Below are 13,205 nucleotides of genomic sequence, written 5' to 3'. Positions count from 1 at the left end.
CTAAAATTTTGACCTTTGACTCCGAATAACTTTTTTAGCAAACATGGGATAGGTGGAGACTTTTGACACTTTATTTCTAATGGTGTACCCAAGGTCTCCACCAAAATTTAGCTCTGTCGGAATTTTTGTTATTTGACCACTATATTTATGACTAATTTGACCGGACTATTTTTTGTAAAACTATATTTCATAACACTATTAAAAAGTCTTTCAAAAATGCGGTACTTTTATTTTACTCGTAAAGTTTGTCACAACATCACAATTACGATCTGTAATATTTTTCTGTGTTTTTAACCCAATTTAGTGTCACAGAAACCAATCCTAGATTGGTCCCTTTGGCGCGAAACTCTCAAATATATACAAAGTTAAATTTTTACATCTATAAATAAATCTTCAGGCCGTGGCTCCGTTTACTTCAACCGACGATGAGTAAACGACTTGCAAAGTGCCCAGGAAAAAGGAAAAAGGCTTGTGTGTCGCATGCGGTAGGTAAAACACGCCTTTTACGCGAAAGTTTAACAAGTTAATTAAAACTGTGGACGGAGCTTTACATTAATTACTGACCGTATGTCTTTATAATAGCGGCATCATTGTTTTATTTTCGTTGCCCCGTTCGGAGTCGGGTGAAGGGAACTGCTTATATAATTTTTAAATTAAACCGTATCCGCAGCACGGTGCGTCAAAACATCATTTGTAGAAACGCGACAAAATTAAATTTTTATTATAAAAGTTTATTAAATTATTTTAATATTTACTATTTATTCAAAACATGTCAATATCTTCGAGCAATATGTCTATTTTTTACAATTTAAACATAATTTTTACACTTTCAAATGCACCATGTTAATATAAAGGGTATTACAAAAAAAATTTTTTTGCCATGTCCAAATTTGGTTAGTGCATCTCCCTGGGTTGGGAAAATTCAATACCTATGTATGTTTTCATCCACGAAAATTGAATAATTCCAAATATTTCGAATTTTCACCACCAAGACCGGCGGTGACAACATTTTTAACAGTAAGGCGATGTTTCGCATTCTATTAGCTATGTCCTGTCCAAATTTGGTTAGTGCAAATCTCTCGGTTTCGAAAATTCAATACGTATGTATGTTTTCAGCCACGAAAATTGAATATTTCCAAATATTTCAAATTTTCAGCAACAAGAACGGCGGTGACAACATTTTTAACAGTAACGCGATGTTTCGCATTGTATTAGTTATTTATCAATCCTCCTTGCTCAGTCGAATATAAGCAAAGACTGTAATTAGAATCGGCTCTTTAATTTTAATAACTATTTGTTTAAAAAATTGAGATTGTTGTCAATAATTTCAAAAAGTTGGTGAGAAATAATTTGAGAGAAATGAAACGATTTACAAAAAAGGTCCTATGACATTTTGCGCTAAGTTCGATAGCTTGAAGTAGAAAAAACTTGAAATTTACTGCAAATCCAACTTTGACCTTAAATAACTTTTAATAGAGTAGATTTATAATAAAATGATAAGAGACCTATTTAATAGAGCGTTCAATTCCCTACAAAAATATGTTTTGGTCTTATCAGTACACCTATCCGTTGACGAGTTATAAAATTCCAAATTTAATAAAAAAATAATTTCCCATGTTATTTAACTAGGAAATAAAAAATCGTAATGATACACATTTTAATATTAATATTCAGAGCTCAAATTTTAACAGGAACATTTTTTCGACATCCTCAACAATAATTTTAGTGTCACTTTTGAAAAAAAGATAATCCCATTTTTGATACAGTCTAATGAGCTAGTATGTGATTTGACTATGTGAATTTTACATTTTTATATCCTAATCTGAATTAATATGTATGTATGTATATGGTAAATACTAGAATTTCGGTATTGAACTAAATACATAAATACACGCCTGATGAATAGCTCCATACCTACATCTACATTTGCAGATTTCCATCTGGCTTCGCAGGTTTAGACTATAACACACTGAATTAATGAACTTGACTAAAATGCAACAGTCTTTACACTATTATTTAGTTAATTACTCTGTATAGCTATACAGTTGCAGCTACAGCAATCGGTATTAATATAATAAAGAACAGCTAAAAATTATAAAAAGACATCAGGCACTCTTTATTATGAAATAAGTGATAACCAGAAATAATTCCTGTTTTAATTAGGTAGTTAAAATGTAGATTAAACTTAATGTGTCCAGTCAAGCAACGGCTAAAAACATTCGCAAGTGGAATTACGGTAACAGATGATCCTTTAGAAACCATTACTCATTTATTTAGTTAGTGGTAAATCTTGCTTTTAATATATGGCACCAGTGAAGCAACGTCACTTGAGGTGAAGTAACCAACGTTCGAATTTGAATGGAATATTGCGAAAATTCTTGATATAAACCTTTTCACAGGATGGATATGAGGTGTTTATATAATCCCGTAGAGGCCTAGTTTTATTCTTCGCGTAAATACGTAATTATTGATTAGTTATGTCGAATTGCAAAATCTGGGTATAATTAATTCAAAAGTTAATATTATGGAAACAATATTATTTAGATTTTTAATAGCAAAACAGGCATCGATGAAGTGTACTCATGAAATCGATTTCAATTGTCCGCGAATGGAAATTTAAATAACCATTTGGTGTGTGGGAAAGTATATTCAATACTTTGAAATTAATATTTGTATAATAATATCAGTTTCTTATAATTTTTAATTTTTTAAGTGAAAACATCTAATTGTAATAAATCATAACGAAAGGAATCTATAAATAACAATTTTGCAATATCGACGTTAACCTAAAAGTATGTCAATTAATTACATTTAAAAATAAAAAATTAAATAATCTTTTATGACATCGTTATATAATTATTATTTTTGATCAACGCATAGACTATCAATTTAATATAAATGACAGTAATTTGATTCTAAACAAAAAAGCAGATATTTCCAAACATGCTGAATAAAAAAGATACAGGGTGTTCACATTTACTTTTTTCACTGGTTTTTAATTAATATATTACAGAAATGACAAAATCACATTCACTTTTTATTATTTTATCCAACACTTGTAAATAATGATACTATAATTTCTTTGGCTTTAAAAGAATAATGTGACCTATAAGTCACTAGTGAGTTATAAGTCATAAGTCTCTAGTAAGTTATGACTTATAACCCATTAGTGATTTATAGAAATCATAAAAAGACAAATGTTTGGTTTATTTTTCCAATTTTTATTAGAAAACCAATTTGAAACAATAATAAGTCAACAAATAACTAAAACGCTACAAACTTTTAATCTACCTACTTATTAATAGTAATAGAACAGGTTTCCTCTTTGCTTGTGCTTGCTTCAGGAGTCTGCACCCCTTGTATCTTTTCAGTAATATCAATTTTGCTAGAAACTGACTCTTCTATATAACCCTCTGCCACGGTAGACGACTTCCATTCATGCCCTGTATATAAATTAGAATCTGTCAAGCCCAAAAATCGCGCAACAACATTAGGGATTTTTGATAGCTTATTAATATCAACACATTGACGTGTGCATTTTCCCTTTTGAAAATTGCGACAGAACCTTTTATGTTGCACATTTTGAGGTCTTAGCTTAGAATATTATCTAATTAATTCAATTGGATTAACACAAAATTCTTCATGTAACTGTTTCATAATTTTTTAAGTATCAAACTGTCACCTTTTGGCAATAGTTCTCTATAATGTTTATTTCTTATTTGTAATTGCAGAGATGTTTTAACTTTGTGGCCCTGCATGAAATTACACAAACTTTTCTGAATTTTCTGCCGCAGACGCCCTGATAAGTATAAAACGGAAAAAAAAATTGCGGAAGAAATGACGATACTTTTTCAGAGCCGAAACGTCGGCACAAAAATCTGAGTCCCAAGCGATATTTTTTACAAAAAGTTGTCACCTTAAAATTCGTAAAAACGTACATGTGCGGCCACCTTTAAGTTACAAACGACGTCAAAGTGTTGGTTTTATGCGATTTTAAGCTGCAATAAAATCTTAAAGTGCAGAACATCAACCCGTTTCAAGGAGGTGTACACGTGGCAGGAGTCCAAGACGAATGTTTCGTAAGCCCGGTTACAACCGTCAAAATTAATTATGTGTAGACGTGAAACATAAGTTCCCAGTCATGAAATATGTATCGTCTGAAGGGGAAATCGGATTGTAAATTACTACACGCGTTTATTAATAACAGAATGGGGATCGTATGAATACACCAGTGTTTATTGTGCCGCAATACTACAATATTTTACGTATAAAGGGACTCAATTAATGTCACTGTATGCACGCACCTATGAAGTATAATTTATAACTTCACAAAGTATTTGTAGGTGCATGTGCAAAATTTTGAAAAAAAATGCGTATCAAAAGAAATCTTGAAGTGCAGAAAATATGAAATTATGAAATGCGGAACGCAATGTCAAAAATATTGGAGATTGTATTAACAAGATCAGGAGAATTCAACTATAATGTCCTAGAGAGTTTTGTCGAGAAGCCGTTGTTCAAACAAAAACATGTAGATTAAAGAAGCCTTGAAAGAACTTATCCTTAAAGACAAGGGTGAGAATATAGTAGACTAAGCAAAGATGTACACCAGGTGGATTGATCTCTTCTTCTTAAAGGATCAGTCTCAGCTACATACCCTCTGTACTTGTAACGAATTTTTACAATATTTGCTAGTTCTTGCGTCGTATAGCGCTCCATTTTGTCCAATGCTGCCAACTTTTCGCAATTCAAATCAGTCGTTACTTCACTACTACCAAAATTCTAGTGAGAGGTAGAGAATGCTTTGGAATTAAGTAATAAACGTTTCTAATATATCACTTAATTTTATATCTTCCTTATGCGGATATTTAAGTGACTACACAAATGATGTATCGATGAAAATAGTTTGACATGAAATTCTAATCATCCGCGATGTTACATGCACTCCAACCAGGATGTGAAGTAGTCCTGATGACCGGCGAATAAATAACTAATTACTATTGCAAAGATAGTACCTATAGAAAGCTATCAGTTACACATATATATTTTTAAGATATTCTCTTAGGAAATGTCTAGTAATAGGATATCGGACAAGTTATTCCATTAGCACAATACTTAATCAATAGCAATCAATAAAGGGGCATTAACACGCACATGAAAGCTATTTGTTTAATGGAACATTATGGTAGAGAGTTACGTTATAGCGTTGATGTGTCGGTGATGTGAAATTGGGGAATGTACGAATTTATGCGGCACATTAATAAGTGGATGTGACAGAAATTTATTGCGATTTTTTTTACGCGAATGTTCGGAGTCTTCCTGGTCTTTTTTCAGTTTCCCTACTGATCTTATGTCATTACTAAAACGCACGACGGTCGTTAATTATGACACAGGTAATTTCGAGAAGATTAGTTAGTTAAATAATTTATTACGATTCATATTTTTGTAATACATTAAAAAAGTAAAGCCAACCGAGTCTACTAAAAAAGTTGTTTTCGACACAAAACCTGTGAGACATTATATGCAATATTATGTATATTGTTGTGTATTATACAATAAAAGTGACACAATCAATTTAAGGTATAAAAATGTGATACTCTTAATAAATTTTTTGCTGATGCTGAACAATTATTGTTCGATTTTCTCGAACAACTTAAGGTCACCGGGAATAGATGTTCACATTACAGAGACAAGTCATTTGTGAACAAACACAATAATACTGGACCGAAATTTGATCCCTGGGGAGCTCCTAATATGGCTAAAGGTAATAACTGGTCTAATGATTGTTATTTTAAATGATTGTCTGGACTGTTGACGGAGTTATTTCTTAAACATTTCTACAAACCAAGTACTATTTCCTTGAGTCAGGAATACATTCACTATTTTTTATTGATATACGACTTCATCTGATAAGAGTTTTAACAAAACATTAACATTGCCATTAATATTTAAGAGAATAATCGATCTCAGTAAAAAACATACGAAACAGTGCTGCACAAAACCACTTTCGAAACATTAAAAACGCATTTCGTACAATATTTATTAAATTAAATCGAAATATACTTGTAATTTGGGGAAGCACGCCCCATAAATCTTAAAATGATGTACGTGCTGAGGCCAAAATTTGTTTCTCATTAATGTTTGGGCAGGCCACACACAGAGCAGAGCATAACTGCACGCGATATAGATTTTACTGCAAGTGTTCAAAGGACGCGCACCGTATCCATTATTTATATCCCTCTTTGTGTTATAAAAGAGCTTCACGGCAGGATGACGATACATTAACGCATCGCCATGCCGTTTCTTCTTCAATTACACGATAAACTTTATTCAATGGAACGTCATTAAGCCGAACAATGTAAAAGCGGTATTCGGCATCCACCTAAAATGAATCTAATCTCCTGAATTATATTTTTCCTGGTTTTTATTGATGGACTAATAATAGTTTTCTTTTACAGAGAGCAGTACCTCTTCAACGTATTCGAAGCCATCATCTCGACGCTAGAATCCAAACTGCAGAGAATAGAGAATCTAGACAAGGCGGTGGAGCACCTAATGCGAAGGGTGGAAGGCCTAGACACCCGCGTCAACAGTAACATCGACAAAACGGAGTCCGTCATCGCCAAATTAGGAAACATAGACTCCAAACTCTTCCAAGTGCCCAACCGTTTGCCCTTCGACAGCAACAGGAAGTCCGATTCTTTTGCCGAAGCGGAATCGATCAGTCTAAACAAAAGGTTGGTCGCGTTGGACCAAAAAGTCAGTGACATAGACGACAAGTTGAGCGTCCTAAAAAACCAGTTGGACAACAACTCCTTACAAGGTGAAGATATCAATGTTGAGGCTAGCGAGAAACGGTCCGTAAGCATGAACGTAATCGAGATAACCAAGGCATTGAATACGGAGGTTATAAATCACGTGACGAAAGAATTGGGTCAGCTTAGGGACGCGACGGGAAGCCTCGATAAGAAGCTTCAGTTCCACGTAAACCTAGTGCAAGAAAACCTTGGAAAGGTATTGAACATGATGACCGACGTCCATCACGCCATAGTCGACGATCCAAACGCGTACACGAGCTACAATAATTTCAACAGAACCACAACCACGACCACTCAGAAGCCCGAGCTTCCCAAGACAAATAAGATCGACAGTTTAGTGCAGCAAATGAGGCCGATCATATCGGTTTCGGAAAAGATGGATGAGGTGTGGGACGTTGTTGTGGGAACGAAAAGTTCAGTCGACGATCTGGTACCAAAATCGGACGAACTCCTTACCCAAACACAAAGGCAAGAGCGGGCTATCGGCGAAATCCACAACGATCTGCGAACGAAGACGAACAAGATCATAGCCAATCTGGACAAAGTCGAAAAGAGGCTGAAGAAGCAGGAGGACGACGTAGCCACTTTAGCACAACGGCCGGTACCCGCCGAGGTTCTGTTGGATCCCGCGATTGACGACTTGGCCGACTACGAATCGACCAGATACGTGGATGAATTCGTAACGGATACTACCCTTCCTGTTGGTTACACCACCCTACCACCACAAATCAACACGCAAGTACCTATACAGAACAGTACGTCCCAAAGCGGCACGACGGAGAAACGGCCAGAGAAGAGGAAGGGGGGCATCATTTTCCCAAGCGTTAAAAACAAACCGGCCCCTGTCAATTCCACTTTCGTTACGTCCGATGTGACGCCAAACATCAAAGACGTGAAGGTAAGTCCGACACTGATTACTGCTTTTAGGTAGAATTATCCCTTAAATCCATAAACATTCTTACAATTCGAATTAGAAATTGCAACAGAAAGGGTTTGCTGTCTAACGTACTATTGGAGTCTCCAAAAGAGCTTTTTTGATATTAAACTCTAACCAATATGTTTGAATAAACCTGTAATACTTACATGTACCCTGTAATACCTGTAGCCTGTAATAACTGGTCTTTTAATACTCTATTAAAGGAACTTTTTGAAAGCCAACCTCTGCCGCTAAACACCTTTTATTTACTTGAGGAATTTCTTGGACCCTTTCCAAAATTTGTTCCTCCAGCTGAATAATTCCGGCCGAACATTATCCAAGATTTAATGTTACAGGTAAAAAACGTCCTGGTTCCCGAAGGCGTCTCTCCGCATTAGCAAATGTTTTGTGATATGTGAGTTCTTCGATTAGGAAATCTTTCAGCATATGTTCGAACAGTAGCACAACAATTTCATTCACAATAACCCAAAACTACTAACATATCAGTTTGTTCAGCAAAAGTATAAATTGCAATAAAAAACAAAGTAAGCTAAAATTAAATCACAACTAGCTTGACACAGAACCTTTTAATTATTGTTATGAATTTGTTTCTCTGTTACATGGCACCTCGTACTAGAATGTTCTATTTATCTTAAACTGATTCTATATTATTTAATGTGTAAAAAATGCCAATTTTACTCGAAATCCATAAACGATATCAAAATTTTGTAAGAGGCAAAAAATCTTCTAAAATTTTTAAAAATATAAATTCTGTCGTCATTGGCGTACATACAAAAAAGTTACGGGATAGCCAGTGGCGCACAGGCACTACAAAGAGAACATCCTGTATATGTATTCACACCAAATTCTATATTTACATTGCCCTTATATAAAAATATATGTGTACCAAATTTAAAGTTTCTAAGGAAAACAGTTTTAAAATTATTTGAAAAAACTAGGTTTATCTGTTCTATATTTAGAAGGCTATATCTCAGTAGGCGTGCACTTTTGTATATAAGTAAGTTAGGCTAAATAGTCTTGTTTTCATCCAAGGAACCTGTGGTCAAGCGTTGTCCACCCTTTTCAGGGACATCCTGTATAAGAAACTCGCTGTGGATGAATTAGCACTATCACCGTACTAAGATTGCCCCCCTATCATTGTGAACTAAAGCCAATCGAGTTAATTTAGGCACAAGTTAAAGGGGAAATGGCTAGAGAAAATAGATCATTTAAATTGGTGATCAACGCCATCATAAGAAAGCACTAGAAAACGTTACAACAGAAGACTGGAGAAAGTGTATTAATTACGCTGAAAAAGAGGAAAAGAAAATATGGGATGTAGATAATATGGTTGATGAAGTCATCGATCCTTTTATTATCAATATCGGTAATAGTGATAGTGATGAGTGATAATGGAGTATCGGAAACTGACTGCGTGATTGTCTCTAGATGCGGTTTTTTTTTTGGAATTATTATTATGGCAATATTATTTGTTATTACTAGAAGAAAATTGTATTTTGTTATTTTATTGTTATATTATTATATCTGCATTGTTTTTAATGTGGAATTGTTACGTTTTTTCATGATTAGGATTAGGTGTTATTACTTGAAAAAATTTTATTTTGTTAATGTTAGAATATTGTTTACTGGAGAATTGTTAATTTAATGTGGAAAATAGGCTACTGATGAACTACCCACTATAAAAAAAAGTAACGCACCATAAGCAATACCTCATGAGTGGTGTGGAAACCTATTCTTGACCCCTTCAGAGAAGAAAATCGTCCCCGCACATGCTTCAGACCTATACTGCTAAATTTGTTGGACTTTGCCCTATTCAAACATATTGGTTATAGTTTATTACTTATATTTTAATGGTATCTAGACTCTAGCATCCTTATAATAGGTAATATGTATTACGTATGTTGAATATCACCTAATGCCAAGACATATGTCAAACATTGCTGGCTTTAAACTGATGTTAAAATATCGCATATACACAATTAATTGAAAAGGACAACAAACATCTACATTTACACTAAACAATTTTCGTTGGAAACATTTTCTTGTCCACAGCTGTACCCACCTATTATTATCATCAGGAAACGCGTAATCTAAATGCACGACTCAGCACTCTTGTATTCCATACACGCCCATGACAATAATAAATACGCTCCTGCGCTAACCAATTATAGCGAGTTTAGAAATCGAATTTATAAAATTTTCATCGATACCCCGATTTCTTTTAAAGGCATTTCCGCGCCGACCGGTACACCTGAGTATTTCCGTTGATTATAGAGTCGAAAAAATATAATTCACACTGAAATAAAATAAAAATCGGCATCTCGATCACAACAAGAGAGCCAATAAGACCGGCCAGATTAATAATATAAACTTTCCCCAAATTAAGCCACCAATTACTGTAATATCGCATCGGCTCTTTTATAGGAGCGCTTTTTCACATAAAGAAATGCCAAACGGGCACGACGTGAACGTACCTAATTTAGTGCCTCGGCCGGTCGGGCGCTGTTACGTTACAGAATTAAATATTACCCCGGTAATGGAACCTCCGCTTGAACATTTCGCGGACGGGGCCATTATTTTCTCTGGAGCAGTGCCCGCAAAAATTTCACCAAACTGAATATTAGAAAGTTAAGTGAAATTAATGTACAAAATTTATACTATTTTTTTCACAATAGAACTACACCCAGAAGACTATTATTGTATTTTCAGTAACGGCTATTCCCGTAAATGAAAATTAACTATAGTTGATTTAAGTTCTCAGTATCATTCAACTAAAGAATAATTTATATTAACTAATATAACTAATGTTATAGCTAATAGTCATTATTAGGTTATTTTTAAATTAATAAGGGTACATTTGTTTGAAACAAAAAAAATATTTAATACAACTAATTTTAATATTACTTAAGTTCGATGCAATATAAAAAATAATTTAATAAGTCAATTACATTAATTGATGTGCTAACTACAGTATAGTTATTTGTTTAACTAAGCAGTAAAGTACAAGATTTAATACCTCTGGTATTTAACAAACGAGGCGTAGCCAAGTTTATTAAAGCAGCCAAGGCAATAAATCCACTTTATTGCCAAGTTAAACAATTTTGTCGCCGATCAATTTTAATTTTATCATAATAGGAAAAATAACTATTTATTTCTCTTCTTCTCCTTCCCTCTTCCATTATTTTTTGTATTTCTATAACATTAATAAGTACTTCTATCATTATTTTTTATTACCTATAAACATGTAGAAAAAGACTGCGAATATTGAGAAATGTATTTTATTTATAACATACGATGCGCGACTGTTTCTGATTACACATGTTTTTAATATTAATAAAGGTGATACAAGACGTTGTTATCTGAGGATGTAGCATAAATTAAAACCTGATCTCCATGTCGATTAGAACGTTAGACTACAAGTTAATCTTATTAAATTACTTGTTAAATTCTGTATAATGGTTTAAAAGAAAAGTTTATGTCTGTAGGATTAGTAAACCAGTTGACATTAATAAGAGTTGTTTCTTTTCTATGAATTGTTCCACTTTTGATTTCAGTAGGTTATACAGGGCGATGTACATAAAAAATAGGATGAAAATAAATAAAAAGAACCGTTACAAGTTTTTCTCTTAAACCTGTATCCAGTGTTGCTTAATAATGACCTTATTGAAAACCAAAAAATAAACGTAAAACAGTTTTATTAATTATTAGTTTTAAATTATTATTTTCTTAATTCAGCACCCTGTATATAACAGCGGGAAATTGAAAATTTAATTAACATGGAAAAAAATGGGATTCTGTTTTGTGATTAATAAAAATATTCAGTAATTTCAACAAAATTCTTGAAGTGAACTTGCGACTTTTCCAAATGATCCTTTTTTGCTTCAACTGGCTTTCTTGCAAATATCAGGTGGTGCAAGTGCAACAAAAACGCCCGACTTTCTAATATGAAATATGACGTCAGTTTAAAAGATTATTGTCCAAATCTGACGTACGAATGGGTAATAAATTAATCAATGATACCATAAATGTCACTAATCCTTTTCTATAAATCTTACCAATTAACGTGTATAGATGCCTGGCTGTTATGATGCAAAGCGGCGCGAACTGATATGTTTATTGGCGACGGAAGCTGGTTTACTCTACTACCAGGTACGCACCCGAAGCATTTATTTTCTCAATTAATAGTTTAACCATAAAAAGTACTTCTTGTATTTACATGTTAAGTATCAAATTATCTTACATAGTATCAAATGCGAAATGTTGTTTTTCGTTATAAACGTTATTACATATATACATACATTACAGTCTTTACGTTTCATTTCATTCTGATGAACAGGAAAAAGGAAAATATTAACCACGATACGACGATAATTTCAATTTATTTTTTGCTCATTCATAAACTTAGAAAATTGTAAAACTATGTTTTTACGCTTTTAGAGAAACGCCTTGACTTTAATTTCACAAGCCTACGACCTATTTCACAAAAATATACTAGGTTTTCGTTAGAAATACAACTGCAAATACAATATAATCATCAGAAGTATGAATAAAATTGTTTAATGTAATTATCGATTCACGATTCCGAGCGTGCCTAATCAATTATTGATGTATGCATAAATGATAAAATAGAAGAAATTATAATTAAAGTTAAACAAATAACATTCTTGATTTAAGGCATTTTATTAAACATGTAACTCATAGTTATTTTATTGTGATTGTATTCACATTATTTTGGGTCGTTAAGACATTTTTATCATTAAATTTGGCAGTTCCTAATATAAAATTGCTATCTAGATTTTAATTTAAATATATCTGTATGTCGCTAACACTATTTTAAATGGTCTTAAAACGTGTCTCACTACATGAAATATAGTCTGAAGGTTTGCAGAAATATTAATAATAACTTTACTCCAACATAAAATCACGGGAATAAGTAAAAAGTATACATACATGAAAATTTCACACTTCCTCTATTAAAAATGACTAATTGATAATTACAAACATATAAATAACAATTTTGCCTCACATAAGAAACTGGTGCAATGATTGTCACAGATAATACGCCTTACCATACGATATCAACGTCATTATTTCGGTTGGTTAACAGTTATTTTACTAAATTAAGTTACAACAGATGTCAAAATGTCTTCCGTTGTTGTCAAAGCATAATTGTACACAGCGTTGATTTTTTTTATTCGTAATAGGATTTCCGGATGGTCGCGATTGTTCTGGCGGTATTCATCCTTGTAGTTCTTCAACCGTATTAACCGGCCAACTATTTCAAACGACCTCATAAATTCACATAAATAAAAGTCACGCGGATTGAAATCTAGCGATCGAGCGGGTCATGCAACTGGACCAAGTTGTCCAGTCCACCATCCAGGAAAGCGCTGACTTAACAAATCTCGAATAATTCGGACAATATGGCGAGTAGCACCATCATCAAGGTGCCA

General features: G+C 33.4%; 1 protein-coding gene across 2 annotated transcripts in view; it reads left to right on the top strand.

Annotated features, from left to right (window-relative positions):
* Positions 1–13,205, top strand: part of LOC108909906 (angiopoietin-2-like) — a 111,680-nt gene that overhangs the window by 83,151 nt on the left and 15,324 nt on the right. For both annotated transcript variants that reach the window (XM_018714378.1, XM_018714377.1), the window contains one exon: positions 6,456–7,713. In XM_018714378.1, the coding sequence (XP_018569894.1) occupies positions 6,456–7,713 (1,258 nt within the window). The remainder of the gene's footprint in view (positions 1–6,455; positions 7,714–13,205) is intronic.

Source organism: Anoplophora glabripennis, unplaced genomic scaffold (assembly GCF_000390285.2).
Source record: "Anoplophora glabripennis isolate ALB-LARVAE unplaced genomic scaffold, Agla_2.0 scaffold28, whole genome shotgun sequence".
NCBI classification, from domain to species: domain Eukaryota; kingdom Metazoa; phylum Arthropoda; class Insecta; order Coleoptera; family Cerambycidae; genus Anoplophora; species Anoplophora glabripennis.
This window is presented reverse-complemented; position numbering and strand designations above follow the sequence as displayed.